The following is a 19,304-nucleotide window of genomic DNA, read 5'->3' as shown; positions in this document are numbered from 1 at the left end:
TCGTTCTTTTTTCTCCTCATGTGCACATTGAAGTATACCGGCACTCATCACGCGCTTTTGCTTCGAAAGTCGGTGAATCATGTTTTTCAGTCTTTTTTTTTTCTCAAGGGGGCCACTATTTCCACCCCTCTTTTTGCTTATCCTCGCCCTTAACACTTAAAAAGACAAAACAACCCACCTGTGGGTCCCACAGACCTCAGTTCTTTGTTTCCCACTTTTCGCTAGCCTAATCTCCGCCTCTCTCTCCTCTCCTAGCCGCCGGTCCTCGAAGCGCTCATCAATCAACCTCGCCGACGCTTGCTTTCGCCCGTCCTCGCGATCTTCGTCCCGCTTCCTTGGTGTTAGCTTCTTCGGCAAGCACCAGGAGCAGCCGCCCTTCCTCAGGGACAACGGCGACGGTGGCTTCGGCTTCGGCTTCCTCCATGAATAGGAATAGGCCATCGGTGAAGAGACTGGATCGTACTTCGTGGTGGATTTCCGACACGATTTCTTGTTTGGATTCCGCTTCGGTGGCGAGAAAATTGCGTCCTCCCCGAACGAATCCACGAATCGGAAGCCGACAAATTGTGCCCATTTCCCCGCTGGCTTCGCTTCCGGGTTAGGCCGAGTCTCCCCGTCGACCGTCGACTCCGTCTTGCGATTGCTCGAGCTCTGGAGCGTGGTTTGGGGTTTGGAGAGAGCGTAGAATTTGAGTTTGTGGAAACGGGACTCGAGGTGGGAGGGCAAGAGGGAGTCGTCGGCGGCGAAGGAGGAGTAGTTGATGGCGGCGATTTGCTCGAGGACGCAGAGGTCCTTCGTCTGGAAAATGGAAAATGGAAAATGGAAAATGACACAAACAATCTCTCAATTTTGACTCAATAGGCAATGTGATCCCTGAACTTTTCATTTATTCAATCAGGTTCTTGAACTTTAACCTAATATATAATGTTGTCCTTAAACTTTTAATTTGTTCAATGTCACCCCTAAACTTTTGATACGTACTCAATTTACTCCATGAACTATATGAAAATGTTCAATGTAGTTCTTCCATTAATTCAAGTTCAGGGACTACATTAAGTATATACCAAAAGTCCATAGACCACACTGAATAAATTAAAAGTTGAGGGATCGCATTGAACATTAAGCTAAAATTCAGGGACTAGATTGAACAAATTAAAATTTCAAGGATCATATTTTATCTCTGGGTAATGAGGTCTTCCACCGAGGAGTAGTCGGTGTCGGAAAGGTAAGAGAGTTGATTCTTGTCTCACCAAAATATATGACTAACTCAGCAAATGAAATTACAATTTTTCATACCGCCTTTGGGTTGAAACTAGAGCATCAACGGAAAATGGGATGAAAAGCATCTAAGAAAATAAAATAGGATTAATTAAGGAAATGGAGTTATATTAATTTTCAAAGTGCAAAATTGCTGTTCTTCAATGATTGATTCATTTTCTGTAATGTAAAATCGTGAGCTTAAATAATAAATTTGTTAAATCTTACTCACGTTCACGTTAAACTGCTCTTAAACTGAAATTGGGGTAAAAATTGGAACCCGAATTTGCCCCCGAAAATTTACTTTGAAGTAATATTTATATGATAATCCATTTTTACTTGTATCCCCACACACTCAGTAATATTTGCTTAGATTTTATGACCTTGTAATTCACTTGCTTTTTAACTCAGTCCTCGTGATTTCTTTTTTTTTCTTTTTTCTTTTTTCTTTTTTTTTTGCTTAGTGACGAGTGCCAATTGAACATTTGCTAAACACTTCAAGAGAATTCCTGGGGAGCTCACACGTGAAGACAAGTTCGTGGGCTAACTTCGGACTACGCGACTTCGCTCTGCATTTTTCTTAAATAAAGCAAGGCAACCCGGTCCAGAAAGAAAAATGATCATGTTGACTTTGATGGGCAGCTGGTGCCCACCACCTTGTTCCTCTCCTTAGAACAAAACACGCTCATATCAAGAGCGAATCCGGGGCCAGAGCGAGTAAAAAGCAAAGAGAAAATGTCAAAAAAGTGGCCAAACCACACAAGCACACTTCGCTGGAGAACGTGAATGATGATGGGGCAAGACAGAAACATTGTCATTGTCATTGTCATATTCACAAACACCTTGCAAGCAACTTGATTTGAAGAGTAACCACTAACGAAGACAAGAAGCTGCCGAACCGGTTACAAAGCGACGAGCTTTGATTTTCTTATATATATATATATATATATATATATATATATATATATATATATATATATCCTGCAAATTGGGTTTCTTTTATAGAACCAATTTTTTGCCACAAGAATTGTTTGAAGTGCTGTTTCACCGAGTGCTTGGCAGTGGGCTGTCTTTGTGGGAATTTATATGTTGAAGCCAATTAAATCTTATGATAAAATTTGTATAATTCCTTTATGAGATTGATGGACTATTTCATGATGAATTGTGGGCCTAAACATTATGTGAGTTATTGAGTGTAATTGGGGCTAAGAAACACTGAAAGTGTTTAAGTGACTCGAACGTAATTGTAATCTCCATTATTTTCCTTAATCCATAGTGAAATTTTTTGCTGCTCTTCTCGTGGATGTAGGTTACACCGACAGAACCACGTAATTATGATGTTAGATTTATTTTCTTGTTCGGTTTATTTTGTTATTCAATTGCTTGTGTCCTCAACAACTTTTTTATATTGCCATCAATAGAATATATTTCCTCTAAATAGTATATTTTGTTTACAAACCCTGTTTCATCCTCTACACATTTTTTTGCACAAAATAGTTATAATAATCTTATAAAAGTCAATCCATCCCCTCTTGGTTGTTATATTCAGTCCTTCACTTCGCCCATCCTGTATGTCATAAAAAATAATGTTGGTGAAAATCGATTTGTGCTGCGGTGCTCTAGATTTCCTACGGTTAGAGAGCGATCGAGATCGATCCGCGGTTCCTCACTTGAGCAAAAAGTGCGCAAATGGGGCTTTGATGAAGTGATGAAACTATATGAATCTAAGTGCGAGCGTTGGCATCTAAATTTTCGCTCAAAGACTTATCATTCATCTCATAAAAAAAACTGAGGATTGAGCTTGTCGATATCAACAGAATTCGACCCCTAAACACAAACATCAATTTGCATAGTTCTACATTCGCATTTCTTGCTGCATTTCTCTGTTTTTAGATATTATAGACAATTAGGTTTACAAATAGCATTTCGCATCAAATGAGATAGGGGGCTCGGCTACGAACTTCATTCGAATCAGCCCGATAGATGGCCCGGCATGCGAGATGAGCTAGAATATAAAGGTGAGGGAGCTTTAAACTCATTAGAATTTTCAAGATCGATCTCACAGGAGTCAGGCCTCTACATGAATTTCCACTGTCCTTTCCCTTTCCCTTACGTTGCTCAAAAAATGCAAGTCATGTAAATATAATTTCTGCTACAACTCCAAGAGTATGGGAGTTCTTTACAGCTCCATGATCGTGGGAGTTAGCTTCAACTTCAAGATTGTAGGAGTAGGCCAATATTTGGATAGGAAGGAGATCAAAATTTTTCGGCCAACCTTAAAGAGATCAAAGGTTCAGCTTGAGGATTGTTCCATTACACGTCCCAGCATGTGTATTATGTTGGGAGCGCCTCTGCCCGCTGATGGGGGAAACCCCACCTGGTGCTCTCCCAGTGCTTCCTCCTGAGCAGATCGAAATTCGGGTGGGTGCCGATGGCGGATTACGTCTACTTCCAGTTCGCGTTCCCAGCGATCACGGTGATCTTGTTCAAAGTTTCAAGAGCTTGCGCATCTTGGGTCGGCATGCCACAAATGTCAAGAAGGTGCTAGAGGATGAACTTCTACGGCTGGATGATGTTCCTGCTGGTGTGGCGGATGTGTAGATACACGATTGGCGCCTTAAGTATATGGTGTGGCTGGCTTCAATGCTGCTTATTGGGTAATAAACACAATATTAACCATCCGTTCGTTTCACGAAAAGCAACTTTCAGGAAAATATTTTTCAGATTTTTCGGCGTTCGTTTCACGGAAAATAAATTAGTCAAGGAAAACATTTTTCGCCAATGAAAAAAAAACACATTCAAAAGTGGAAAAACAGTTTTCCGCGGAAAACATTTTCCATCTTCTTTCTTTCACCTCTAGGCCAAGCACTTTCTTCCACCAAACACTTTTTCCTTTTATTTTTTATTTTTAAAAAAATTCGAGTTTTTAATTATTTTAATTTTAAAATTATTCTTTTCTTTTCCTTTTTTTTCTTTTTCTTTTTGTTTCTTCCTTGGACGGTTGTCGGCCACGGTAGCGGTCGGCGACCGGCCATAGGCAAGCTCAATCCTCGCCATAGGCTGGCGAGGTCGAGCTCACCCGAGGCCGGTGAGCTCGAGCCTCGCCAGAGCCTTGCCGACCTTGGGCAAGCTCGACCTCGCCCTCGATCTTGTAAAAATCTGGCGAGCTCGAGCATCACCGGCCTGTGGCAAGGCTCGAGCTCACCTGTGGCCGGTCGCCATGGCTGGCGATTGGCCTAGGAAGAAGCAAAAATAAAAAGAAATAGAAGGAAAATAAAATAAAATAATTTTAAAAAATCGAAATTTTGGGTAATTTTCCTTGGAAAATCAAATTAGATACCAAATGACGAAAAATAGTTTCTAGTTCATTTTCAGATTTCAGCATAACAACAAAAAATATTATCATTTTCCTGGAAAAATGGCTTTATGGAAAACATTTTCAAAAAACGTCACATCTTCCGCGAAATGAACGGAGCCTATAACAACAATAATCACAATAACGACTAATATTCCATCACACATGCTTTGGGCTAAGCAAGTTCAACCTAGCAAAGTTTAGGGACAGTAATGCCATCGTGAGAATTAGCCCTCAAGATTAAAACTTAAGATAGTTAAATCATCATTAGTGATTCTTAAATAGACTTGATTGTATTATCATTTATGTGCGAACTGTTAGATCATGCACAATAAGCTCTAAGTGATCACAAAGAGCAAATTCCATCACTCAAAAAACTATGTTTTATCGGCCCTTGTTTGCCAGATGCTCTAATGAGCAACGCCGTCTAGGTACAAATAGTAACATTCTCTAGCAAAATGTGTATAATACATAGTTCCTGGATTGAACCATCACCAAGTTACTACGACATGTTTCCTTTGATTCTGTATTATTTTGTTATTTAAGACAATTTTAGAGAGACAAAGACTGATTCATCAAATTAGTGTAGGAAGTTTATCTGAATATGCATTTTCTTTGTGGCCAAGATAGAATGTATTTCATTCCAATTATCTTGGAATAACAACGGAGGGTAAAGTTTCGATATCTGTCTCTAACAGAGGTAGATTTTTGTGGGCGATTTTCGTATGTGTAGGTTGGACCGAGTCATTGAACCGACAAAAAGGATTTGGTGGGGACTTTAAACGAAGAACAACCGAGCGGATTAAAAAAAGGGATAAGTGAGATGGACATCCTAAAATTTGTCACGAAAGTGTAATTGAGTCCTAAAACTTTCAAAAAGTGCAATCAAATCCTAAAACTTATAATGAAAGTACAATTGAATCTTAAAACTTTTAAAAAATGCAATCAAGTTTTAAAACTTGTCATGAAAATGCAATCGAGTTCTAAAATTTTCAAAAAATACAATCAACGGAAAGATTTGATTGGATCAAATTGATAAATTTTAGAGCTTGATTACACATTTTAAAAGTCTTAGGACTCAATTGCACTTCGTGATAAGTTTTAGGATTTAATTACACTTTTAAAAAGTTTTAGAATTTAATTGTACTTTCATAATAAGTTTTAGAATTTTCAATGCACTTATCTTAAAGAAAAACAAAAAGAAAAGAAGGGAAGATGTGCACATTCGGGAAAGTGAAAAATAGAGAACTAACTGATTGTACGAAGTCTTCCGGCGCGACAGATAGGGACAAAAGGAAAAATCTGATCGTGGAAGTCTCCATAAAAAATCTTGGGCTTACCCGTCGTTCACTCGGCCATAATAAAATGCAAGGAGAACTCAAGTTCATTCGAGAGCGCACACACGGCAGCACCTTCGGCACACACACATACACTCACGGTAATAAATTGAAAGAACAATGTTATAAAGTCAAATCCCAAAAGCTTAAACTATTAGGTGAAAGAAGGTCATATGTATATATTGAGCGTGTAAGACCCGTTGTTAAGCCATGTAAGACGATATTTCAACAAACAAAAAGGAGAGGACATTTGGTGCGCACAAAACCGAATGTGCGCCATTCGGCTCAGAGGGATGGAGAGCCAAACCCTAGAGGAAAAAGCCGTGAAGAAACAAGGGATATTAAAGAGGGAAAAAGTGAGAAATTAGTGTAATCTCGGCCAGACCCAAAGGGAATACATGGTCGAAGTGTGCTCAACCAAAACTGACCGGGATTCGTCGCTTGCAAGGCGAAAACGGCCTTCCCTTTCGCTCTAAGTCGAAAGTTCATTATTTTTTGGCCTATGTTGTACACTTGTTGCAATCCTCCCGAGGTGAGGTCGGGGGAGTTAAAAGGATTACTAAGCAAACGCAAGTGATCCCTCTTGCGAGATAATACTCATGCCTAGCACGGGCTCTCCCAGAATCTACCGTCGCAACTTGATTTTCTTATTCAATTATTTAGTTGACATTAAACTTAAGAGTCACTACTAACCTATTATGGGTCAGCTAGTGGCCAAGCAGTACACGAGAGTCTGTCTTATATGTGCGAACATTCTTATTAGATAAGTCTAAGGTCCATTATCGGTACGTTTTCTCCTTTACTAAAAAGGTTTTGCTTGCAATCTTTCTTTCCCTTTTCTTTTATGAAAATAAATAATGTAGATATCTAAGTTTATCATGCATAGCCTTTCAAACAACTAATAACACTACAAAAAAAGCCGCGTTTTGCCACGAAAAATTTCGACAAAATTCGTGGCAAAATGCATTTGCGACGAAATTGGCGACGGAAAAAAATTCGTCACTAATAGGCCGTCGCAAAATTTTGCCACGGAAAATTCCAATTTTCGTGGCTAATTTGCGACGAAAAAATTCGTCGCAAAATTCGTCGCTAATTATCCGTGGCAAAATTCGTGGCTAATTTTGCAACGAAAAATAATTCGTGACAAAATTCGTCGCTAATTATTCGTGGCAAAATTCGTGGCTAATTTGCCACGAATAATATTCGTGGCAAATATCCGTCGCTAATTTGCCACGAATAATATTCGTGGCCAATATCCGTCGCTAATTTGCCACGAATATTTTTCGTGGCAAATATCCGTGGCTAATTTGCCACGAATATTATTCGTGACAAGAATCCGTCGGTAATTTGCCACGAGATCTATTCGTGGCAAAAGTCGTCGCTATTATTTTGATTTATTTTTTGGTCGCCAAAGTGCGACGAAAAATTTTCATGGCAAAAAGTCGTTGCTAATTATCACGTGGCTAATAAATTTTTTTTTTTTTCGACTAGTTTATTCGTGGCTAATTTGCCACAAAAAAATTCGTGGCTAAATTCGTGGCTAATTTGCCACTGGAATTATTCGTGGCAAAATTCGTGGCTAATTTGCCACTGGAATTATTCGTGGCAAAATTCGTGGCAAAATTCGTGGTTAAATTCGTGACAAAATTCGTGGCTAATTTGCCACTGGAATTATTCGTGGCAAAATTCGTGGCTAATTTGCCAGGAAATTTTTTTTTTTATCAGTATTTTGCCACGAAAAATTTTGACTATTGCGGCCGACGTTATTCGAAAACAAATTTGGCGACGAATTTTAATGAATACTTTAGCGACGAATGTTGTTTAGGAACGATTTCGATTTGAAATCTGATTAACATTGATAGAAAATCACAGTCAAGACAAGAACAAACCCCAAAAAGAAAGAAATGAAACAATGTTCTAAATTAGCGAGTTCGCAAACTGTTGTGGCAAACTATTGATCTTGCCAAGAAGTTCTTTCACGTTGTGGCAAACTGTTGCGGCAAACTGTTACGGCAAACTATTGATTTCCAAGAATCGAAGTCCTGTCCATCTGCAGCGCAAACATCACAATATCAAACTCCTAACCCCTGTTAATTTTTTCACATCTATTCAACAGCAGAAGCACAAAGATATAAGTACCTCTTGGAAATTTAAACTATCAAGGATCATCATCATCATCGGCGCATCGCATCGCATCATCATCATCATCATCATCATCATCATCGGGAATCTCACTATCATCATCATTGTGGCCATCACCTACTGGATTAGTAGGAGGTACAGGAGGACCGCCGTCATTAGCTTCGAGGTTGAGGTGTTGCATGATCAATTGCAAACGTTGGTTCACTCCTTTCATTTCTTCGTCCTTCTGTACAAGTAATTGTTTCATTTCTTCGTCTTTCTGTACAAGTAACTGTTTCATTTCTTCATCCTTCTGTACCAGTAATTGTTTCAAGCGGTTCAATTCTTGGTCCGTTCGCTCCTCGTGTTGTGCCCTTAAAAAAGCCGCACTTGAGGATGAAGTTGCAGCAGCCGGCATTCTGTACATCCTTGACAAGGATCCCATCCCAAATATTTGACCTCTTCTCATTCCACCCGATGCCTCCATCCATAATGCCATACTGTCAACCGATGGCTCGGACGCAGCAGCACTATCACCATCACCATCACCATCACCACTAGCAGCAGCCGTGCTCATTACAAGTTCATCATATTTGTCCTACATTAACAATATTAATAAAAATAAAAAAAAACTTCATATATATAAATACAAAATATAACCTTACATACCTTAATAACTTTTGCTCGATTGCCGGTCCATGTCTTATCTTTTTTCTGAAAGGTGCGTTCAAATGTAGCCATAAATGTTGGTTCCGTCCCCAATTCATCTGCCTACAAAATATAAACATAAATGAAATGAGTAATTATTGATTTAACTTTACAACATGTTTAAAAGACTTACCATTCTTTTTCTATGCTCCCCGATATTAATAGAGCCCCCAGCATATGTGGCAGACCCTTCACTAGAACTAGAAGCTCGATTCTTCTTATTAATTTCACTGATTTGCTGATGCTTTTCGGTGTCCCAAATTCTTTTGATTTCCGCCCAATTGTCAGCTGTAATAAAATCCGGCTTTTCTTGTCTTCTCTTTGCTCTATTCATCACATTTCGCATGTGATCACCGGCTTTCTTCTTAAAAATTCTTTTAACTTCTTTCTCTTCCGCTTCATCCCACCTGAACTTCCGCTGCAAGCAATCAATAGAAAAATAATTGTACGCTCAGTATGTTAAATCGAACTTAGTTTGTGAGGAAATAAAAGGACAAAACTTACCTTGAACTCATTCCACCACAATTCCTTTACTTCTTTTGGAGCAGTGGTCCAACTACTAAACTGCCCCATCCAATAGTTATCGATTATTTTATTAAGTCTCCTCACAACACGCGTAGAATCCGTGAATCTGCAAACAGGTTATAACTTATTTCAACATACGTAGCATCCGTAAAGCATACAGACAATTCAGTTGACATCCATAATAATTCACATATATTTAAAAAAATGAAATACTTACGAATCTCCAAATGGGGCTATCATGAAGCGGGTATCTTCTTCATAATTCGAGTGTTGTGTTGAAGAAGAAGGTGGAACCGAAGGCGATGGAACTGAAGTAAATTCAGTTCGCATTTGAGGGTCGGAGGAAGGGCCAATGTATCCATGTACTAGTTGAGGGTTAGATAAAAGGGCAGGGGCAGGGGAAGCGGAAAGGGATGGGGATGAGGACGAGGAAGAGGAAAGGCCTGATCTTCTTTGTGAAGCATCATCACGACGCATGTGACCTCCACGTTTATACTAAAAGGTGCAAGGTTAGACAAAAATAAAGAAAATTAAGGACACATAATGACGTACGTCGTGAAGCTTACCATTTTGTTATTGAGAGCAAGAGAGATGGCCCCTGAAAAAAAGGAAGCTGTCCGGAAATGTCTACGAGCTAAATTTCGGGTCCTACAACGGTAAAAAAGGAAGAACTCATCTAGCTGGTCAGGGTCATCAAATTTTTAGTTAATTTCTGTAATTCGACTTGTTTTAAAATTTAATTGCATGTTTTGAAAGCCTTAGAACTTAATAAGTTACACTTTCACAACAAATTTTATGATGCAAGTAAATCACTAAGTTCTGTTCAAAATGAATATATCAATAAATTTTTACCTCGAAGGGAGCCACTCCAGAAAACGCAAATGTCACGGAAATAGTTTTACCCCGATGGCCAAAGCTTCAACCTAGGCCAAAAAAGGTTTAAAAATAGTTTTCAAACCTAGATAATGATAAAATGACTCCGAAACGAAAAAAAAAAAGCCCAAATGTCGCGGAAAACACTATTCACCAGAATCAATTTTTGGCAAAAAACCCATCTAAACGACCCCAAAAAGCCAAAAAATGGCTTGCATCACGGCCGTAGGCGGTGAATTTCGATCAGCGGGCCGTTTCCACTTGACCGACCAAATTTCAGCTCATTCCGACAACATTTCACCTTATTTCGACCAAATTTCAAACGAATTTCAACTAAAGTTCAACTAAATTTCAACCTAAATCCGACCAAATTGATTATGTTTCGTTCTGTTTCGTGGGCGAACGAAACAGATTAGGTCCTGTTTCGCCCACGAACGTAATCAAATTCGTGGGCGAAACAAATGTAACCATTACTGTTTCGCCCACGAACAGAATCAAATTCGTGGGCGAAACAGAATGGTTCTCGTTTCTGTTTTGCCCACGAATTTGATTCTGTTCGTGGGCGAAACAGACCCAACAATAATTACACACAGAAGCCAACACAACACCCAACACAGAAGCGCCCACGAAAGCCAACACAGAAGCAGAAGCCGAAGCACAGAAGCGCCCACGAAAGCCAACACAGAAGCAGAAGCCGAAGCACAGAAGCGCCCACGAAACTGGTTTGTTTCGCACACGAATAGAACCAAATTCGTGGGCGAAACAGACCTAACTGTTTCGTCCACGAACGTAACGGCGCAACGAAGCGGACCCAACACGTATGTGCGGACCCAACACGTGGCCGGCCCAACACAGTACACACGCACGCGCACCCAACTCGAAGCCGCCCACACGTAGGCTAAGCACGTAAGCTTAGCGTAGGCGAAGCACGAATGCGAAGCACGTGCGTAAGCATAGAAGCGAAGCACGTGGCGTGACGGCACCCAAACGTAGACCCAACACATACATTGAACAGAAGCATAAGCAGACGCAAACGCCTAGAAATAACGGCGAAAAGCAGACCCAACAGAAGCATACCGAATAGAAGCAGACCGAACCGAATAGAAGCAGACCGAAGCAGACCGAACACTCTTGGACGCCACCGAAGAACCCAACAGAAGCAGACCGCGCGCTGGGTGTCCTCGCTTCCCAGCGTCCGCCGCCGAAGAACGCCAAGAATCGCGCCGAAGAACGCCGAAGAACTGCAACAGAGACAGAGAAAGAGGGAGAAGACAGAGACAGACAAGAGACAGAGACAGAGATAGGTTCGATCGTGAGAACAGAAAAGAAGAACCCTAATTTGTACCCGCTCATGAAGACGACGCCGTTTGGTGAATTTTCGCTGAAATTAGCCACGGATTTAAAATCGTGGCAAATTTGCCACGATTTTAGGATTCGTGGCTAAACTCGTGGCAAATTAGCCACGAATATTATTTCGTGGCTAATTTGCCACGGATTTAGCCACGATTTCCAATCCGTGGCAAATTTGCCACGATTTTAGCCACGAATTGTTATTATATCGCGGCAAATTCGAACCGAAATATAAAATTGTCGCGGTAATTTTGGGGTCTTTTTCAAATTCGTGGCTAAATCCGTGGCAAATTTGCCACGGATTTTAGCCACGAATTTCCTAAAAAAGAATACAATCGAATTTTTTTTTAAAAAAATTCCGTGGCTAAAATCCGTGACAAATTTGCCACGGATTTTAGCCACGAATTTCCTAAAAAAGAATAAATTAGAATTTTTTTAAAAAAATCCGTGGAAAATTTGCCACGGATTTTAGCCACGGATTTCCTAAAAAAGAATAAATTAGAAAATTTTTTTAAAACAAATCCGTGGCAAAAATCCGTGGCAAATTTGCCACGGATTTTTGCCACGGATTTCCTAAAAAAGAATAAATTAGAAATTTTTTTTTAAAAAAATCCGTGGCTAAAATCCGTGGCAAATTTGCCACGGATTTCCTAAAAAAGAATACAATAGAAATTTTTTTAAAAAAAAATCCGTGGCAAATTTGCCACGGATTTTAGCCACGGATTTCCTAAAAAAGAATAAATTAGAAATTTTTTTTAAAAAAAATCCGTGGCTAAAATCCGTGGCAAATTTGCCACGGATTTTTGCCACGGATTTCCTAAAAAAAAGCCTAAATCATGCGTACGGCCTTTATTTACGAAATCCGTGGTAAATTGCCACGAATTTTTGCCACGAATTTCCTAAAATTAATTTTTGGCTTTTCATGAAAAATTACTTGGCCTTGTGAGTGGGATTTTTTCATGAAATTCGTGGCTAAATTTCGTGGCAAATTTTCCACTGATTTTAGCCACGAATTTCATTTCTACTATCCCACACTCGCGTAATTTTTTTTTTTCCGGACAATGACGTTTCATTAACAATAATAGCAATAATAATATTCAACAACAATTACAATAATAATAATAATAATAATAACTACCACAACAACAACAACAACAACAATACTAATAATTACGGCAACAACAACAATAATAAATATGACAACAACAATAAACTTTGTCATAATAATAATAATAATAATAATAATTACGACATAATTAGTAAAAAGTCTCAAAAATCTAAATCTTCGCCTTCACCTTCGTCTTCATCTTGATCTTAATCTTCTTGTTCAGCATCATCGTCATCATCGTCATCATCGTCGTCGTCATCATCGTCATCATCGTCGTCGTCGTCGTCGTCATCATCATCATCATCATCATCATCATCATCATCATCCTCTGTCTGAAAATCAGCTTCTGCAACACCTTCTAGATCTACATCTATCATTGCTCCACATGGATCTCGTAGAGTAGGAATGTTATATTCCTCAGTTTGAACCGCATTATAAACTTCCTCTTGTTGATATGCTGTATCCTTCCAGTGTTCCTCGATTTTTCTTCGTGCTTTGGTTTTACATACAGCCCACCAATCAGCTTTGTCACGTTTCAAACTAGGATATGATGCATAATATACTTGAATTGCTTGTTGTGCCAACACAAATGGTTCATATTTCTTATACCTTTTCTTGTGATTTATTTCAACCAAATTAAACTTCGTATGTACCTTCGTTCCTTTGACGGGGTCGAACCACATGCACTTAAATAACACAACCCGCATTGATGGTCCGGGGTACTCTATCTCGATGATTTCATCCAACAAGCCATAAAAATCATCTTTTGAACTACCACAATTGGATGACCGAACACACACACCACTATTCATTGTGGCTTTTTCCATTCCATATTCTCGAGTGTGAAAATTGTACCCGTTTATGAAATATGCTGGCCAACTTCGTATGCTTGACTGTGGACCCCATGGCAGATAATATAGTAATCCTTGCTCTTCAACTTGATCATGATTACTGTGAACCTAAGATTACACACGCAAAGTCAATAATATATATTTAAATGATGTATAAAATATTAATAACTTGGTTTTGATCTATAGGCAACTTACATATGTTTTGAACCATGCTGCAAATTATTCATCGCACAAACGGTCGAACTCATTTGGTGGTAGTCCATACATTGAATTTTGAAAAATCCTATTAACAATTTACATTTAAATATTAGTAAATATTTGACACGCAATACATATATTTGCAAAAGTATACACTTACTGGAAGTATGGCTCCACTTCTGGACAGTTCAGTAAAATATAGGTATGGGCGGCCTGCCGTTCTTCGCCTGTTAAGCAACGAAACTGACATGCGCCGCTTGGTCGACCGAGATAATTGAAAATAGAGAATGATTTGCAATTGGGATCGATGGGACCCTCATCATTTCTTCCTGCTCTCCGCCTCTTGCACTGCACGTGCGGCTCAAAATAGTATGATGCAAATGTTGTCACTTCTTCCACAATATATGCATTACAAATTGAAGCTTCAACACATGCCTTATTCTTCACTTTTTTCTTCAAATGATATAAGAACCTTGTTGCAATAGAAAGAAGTTTATCAGAACATAATATATAATAAAGTATTTTGAATTTTATTTTGAAAAAAATTTTACCTCTCAAATGGATACATCCATCGAAATTGGACGGGACCTGCAACTTTAGCCTCATAAGGCAAGTGAACTAGGAGATGCTCCATTGAATCAAAAAACGCTGGAGGAAATATCCTTTCTAAATTGCAAAGAATAATTGGAATGTCTCTCTCCAGTTTCTCCATGTGTGATACTTTTAACACTGTTGAGCAAATATCATGGAGGAAATTACTTAACTCTGTAATGGCGCCCCATACAAAATTTGGTAGAAGTTCCTTCAAAGCTATTGGAATTAGTCTTTCCATAAATATGTGACAATCATGACTCTTTAATCCTGTCAACTTGCATTCGTTCAAATCAACACATCTCCCGATGTTCGAAGCATATCCATCAGGAAACCGCACAGATTTCAACCATTGACAAACGACTCGTCTCTGCTCCTTATCCAATGTATAAACTGCTTTTGGTTTTGGTCCCCTGCTGCTTGCATCCACATCTAATGTTGGCCGATCACAAATATCTCTCATATCTTTTCTTGCATTCAAGTTGTCTTTTGTTTTTCCCGTGACATCCATCACAGTATTTATGACATTGTCGAAAACATTCTTTTCAATGTGCATAACGTCAAGATTATGATGAATAAGATGAGCTTTCCAATATGGTAGATCCCAAAATATACTGCGTTTAGTCCACTTATGTGCACTTCCGTACGCAATAGTTGTGCCATGAGGGTTTTCAACAACAGTTGAAAAGTCCCGCACTCGCTCCCATATTTGATCACCAGTCAACCTCAATGGTGGAGGAGTTCTTTCAATCCTATTCTTCATGAACTCTTTTTATTCCTTCGAATGTATGATTCATCGGCAAAAATTGTCAGTGACAGTCAAAATAGCAAGGCTTCTTACCATGTCTTAATCTGAATGACTTCGACATCTCCAAACATATCGGACATCCTAAGATCCCAGCTGTACTCCATCCAGATAACATTCCATAAGCTGGAAAGTCATTTATCGTCCAAAGAAGAGAGCGACCTTCATTACAAATGTTTGATTAGTAGAAACATCATACGTAACGACACCTTCATTCCATAGCCGTTGTAACTCTTCAATCAATGGTTGCATATAAACATCTATCAACTTTTTCGGATTTTGCGGCCCGGTCACGATCAATGTCAAAAACATATAAGGTGTCTTCATGCACATACCGGGTGGAAGATTGTACGGAGTTAAGATAACTGGCCAACATGAATAACTTTTCCCTGATTTTCCAAATGGGGCAAATCCATCAGCACAGAGACCTAACCTAATATTTCGAGGCTCTATCGCAAATTCAGGGTATGTTCTATCAAAATGTTTCCATGCCTCTGCATCTGAAGATGACACATTAGACCCTCTTCTGTTTCATGATTTGCATGCCAAGTCATGTGTTCAGCAGTGGCTTGAGACGCATAAAGCCTTTGTAATCTGGGGATTAAGGGCAGATAAAACATTTGCTTGCATGGTCTACGCTTCTGATTACGACCTTGCCTCCTGTTCCTGTTAATCTTGTACCTAGGTTGGCTACAGAATTTGCAAGATTCTGCATTTTCATCATCTTTCCAATATAACATATAACCCCTACTACATACATCAATCCTTTCAACTGGAAGACCTAAGTTATCCACTAACTTCTTCATATCGTAAAAATCACTTGGCATTATGTTATCAGGAGGCATTGCTTCTCGCATTACTTCAACAAAAGAGTTAAAGCAATTCTCAGACACATTATGCTCTGCCTTGATATTTAACAATCTTGCTGTCGCTGATAACTGAATATGATTGTCACAACCTGCCCATAAAGGTTCATCTGCTGCTTTCAACACTTCCCAGAACTGATTAGATAGAAACGTTTCATTACACACATTCTCATCAAAAACCTATCACTCCTATCTCTTCAAATTGTTCAAGTCTTGGAGTAAAACTAGTACTTGCATGGTTTGGATCTGAATTATGACCAGCCGCATCAATCACCATCCTCTGGTATGGGTTCATTTGGTCATAATAGCTACATTCTTCCCTAACTGAAAATTGGTTACTTATTCGATATCCTTCATCAGATATAAATGGTTCACCATGACAAGTCCAATTATAGTAGTTCGGAGTAAACCCAAATCTACAAAGATGTTCTCTAACTGTATCACATACATGAAATTTACCATTACTGCACTTTCTACACGGACACCTTAACTTATTTCCATCCATCAACTCATATTTACTACTAGCAAAGTCCAAAAATAGTTCCAACCCAGTCTGAAACTCATCGGTCAATCCTCGACGTCCGGGTAAGTTCTTATTATACATCCAAGCCCTGTCTCTTTGCATTGTCTATATAAAAAAAACAAAATCTCGTAAAATATTAATGCCAAAAAAATTTCGATATTAAAACCATAAAATTCTAAAAATTAAAATTTTATTTTTGCCTAAACAATTATTTTGAAATTGAAAAAATTAAAACAATTGACTTACCCAAGTATTTGACTGAAATCTTTGTAGTACAAAGTGCTCAATTTGATGAGAATTGCAACGTTCACTTCATCCGCGAGACTTTCAAACGAATACGTACCTACAAAAAAAAATTGACTTCAGATTTTATTTTTTTATAATAATTTTTTTCCCCAATTTTTTTTTAATAATTTTTTTTTCGAATTTTTTTCCCAAATTTTTTTTCCTTCATTTTTTTCTCCGGTCCGGTGACCGGCCGGCGAGTTGGACCTCGCCGGCCATGGCCAGATCTGGACCTCGCCGGCCAGATCTGGACCTCGCGGCGAGGTCCAGCGGCCGCCGCTCGACCTCGCCACGAGGTCCAGCGGCGGCCATGGCCGCTCGACCTCGCCGCGAGGTCCAGCGCCGGGCCCCATGGCGAGGCCGCTCGGCCTCGCCCAGATCTGGGCGAGGTCCAGCGGCCCGCCCATGGCCGCGAGCCTCGCCGGTCGCCGGTCGCCGGTTGCTTGGACCGGCGGCGCGCGACAAGTCGAAAAAAAAAAAAAAAAAAAAAAAAACTCAATAAAATAACAAAAATTTAAAAATAGTTTTGCCCAAATTAATCACACCACTTACCAGTAGAAAAGGTTCACCGAGATAGATTTTTGCGCGTGCGGAGAGATTTATCGAGAGGAAGGGATAACAGCGAATAGAGAGAGGAAGGGAGAACAGCTAATAGGGATAAGAGGAATTAGCAGAGAGAGAGAAATTGGGTCTACAAGTAGAGGAAAATTAGCGACGAATAACAATTCGTCGCTAATTCCGTCATAAAAATAACCACGAATTTTTTTCGTGGTAAATTTCGTCGCAAATTAGCGACGACATTTATTTTTCGTCGCAAATAAGAAACGGAAAAACATTCGTCGGCAATTTCATCGCAAATTAGCCACTAATTTTTTTTCGTGGCAAATTCCGTCGCAAATTAGCGACGAATATTTTTTCGTGGCAAATTCCGTCGCAAATTAGCCACGAATTATTTTTCGTGGGAAAATCCGTCGCAAATTTTCCACGAATTTTTTTTCGCGGTAAATTTCGTCGCAAATTTGCGACGATTTTTAATCCGTGGCAGATTCCGTCGCAAATTAGCCACGAATTTTTTTCGTCGCAAAATTCGTCGGAAATTTGCGACGAATTATTTTTCGTGGCTAATTTGCGACGGAAAATATATTCGTCGCAAATTGCGTCGCAATTAGCCACGAAAAATAATTCGTCGCAAATTTCCGTGGCTAAACCCTTGTTTTTTTGTAGTGTAATCAAACCAGACAATAAAAAGAAAAATAGAGTGCACGATTCAAAAACAATCCCGTGAACTATCCACAAAAGAAATAATTCGAACTCGAGCTAATTCGCATTCACACCTGCACGACTTTAGGATTCGCAAGCAAATCAAAGAGGGAAACGGGCAATTAGGCCAAAATCAAACTAGAACACGAGTGTAAAGGATAGGAACTGACGAGCCTAACCGTCGCCTCAGCTTTGGCTGATTTCCCACAGTTTCGGTCGAGCTTCAGCCGCTGTTTCTCCTGTCTTCCGCAACTTTCCTCACAAGTTGGTCCGTTGTGTGCGCAAATTTTGGTGGGCCGTGAGTGTCTGAAAATTTGGTGTTTGTTTCGCGAAAATTGAATTATTTGGAAAATATAATGATTGCTTATATTACTTATAAAAATAAATCAACGAAAAATATTTTCATCGTTCACAAAAATGTTTAGACATAAATTATTGTCAATCATGAACTTCATTGACTAAATATTTCAAGCAATACAAGCGATCACTTTCAAGAAAATATTTTCCAAATCATTCATTTTCTGCGAAACAACTAGAGCCAAACGCTTCATTTTTTTTCTTTTTTGATTTGCCGTGAGCCCACTCAACTCTTTTCTCACCACTCGGTTTCTCCTTTTTATCTTACTGATCCGATTTCTTCTTTGTTTTAAAAACTCCATCTTCACCAATTGGGGAAATCGTCCAACCAATCCTTAACCTATTGTACCATGCTAATTTAATCTAAGCTTTTCAATTTTTACAAAGGTACCTCGCTAACCTCTGGCAAGCCTCGCCGGCCCTCGCCTATGGCCGGTCGCCAAGGTTTGGCGACAAGCTGGAGGAAGAAGGAAGGGAAGGAAAAAAAAAAGAAAAATAAAAGGAAAAATAAAAGAAAAATAAAAAAATAAAAAAATTTGAAAAAATACTAAAAATATTATTAAAAATTATCAACGTCAGCATCTGCTGCCGGCCTATGTGGCACAGCCAGCATCCATGTCAGCAATATCCAGCCAAAATTAGTCGGAAGGATTGAATTGGCTCTAGATCAAAAGGTTTAGGAATAAATTGACAATATTAAAATGTTTAAGACTAAACTGGCACTAATACAATCGGTTTAAGATTTTTATGACACTTTCCCATCCAACAATTGTCCAGGCCATTTTTGGGTGGACACCTGGAAGTTTTAATAGTCAAATTTCTAGCCACTTGATATGTCAGTCACTGCTAGTTGAGTTTGTTCCTTGTTTTTTTTACCAAATAGGATAGCCCATTGTCTTGGGTAATTATGTAACCAATACTTGCAAAATCCCTC

General features: G+C 39.2%; 1 protein-coding gene and 1 pseudogene across 1 annotated transcript; both read right to left on the bottom strand.

Moving 5' to 3' along the window:
* Window positions 1-156: 156 nt before the first annotated feature.
* LOC115693008 (uncharacterized) lies at window positions 157-9,428 on the bottom strand (annotated as a pseudogene).
* Window positions 9,429-13,548: 4,120 nt separating this feature from the next.
* On the bottom strand, window positions 13,549-14,964 carry LOC130134869 (uncharacterized). The gene is made up of 4 exons (XM_056302644.1): window positions 14,235-14,964; window positions 13,844-14,155; window positions 13,681-13,768; window positions 13,549-13,593 (listed from the first exon to the last, which is right to left on the bottom strand). The coding sequence occupies exons 1-3, from the start codon at window positions 14,828-14,830 to the stop codon at window positions 13,705-13,707; spliced, it is 972 nt and encodes a 323-aa protein (XP_056158619.1). The 5' UTR covers window positions 14,831-14,964; the 3' UTR covers window positions 13,549-13,593; window positions 13,681-13,704.
* Between the last annotated feature and the right edge of the window lie 4,340 nt (window positions 14,965-19,304).

Source organism: Syzygium oleosum, unplaced genomic scaffold (genome assembly GCF_021117445.2).
Source record: "Syzygium oleosum isolate NSW1041296 unplaced genomic scaffold, Sole_v2.1 Sole_v2.24, whole genome shotgun sequence".
Classification (NCBI taxonomy): domain Eukaryota; kingdom Viridiplantae; phylum Streptophyta; class Magnoliopsida; order Myrtales; family Myrtaceae; genus Syzygium; species Syzygium oleosum.
The sequence above is the reverse complement of the archived record's forward strand: the minus strand, read 5'-3'. Positions and strand labels throughout refer to the sequence as shown.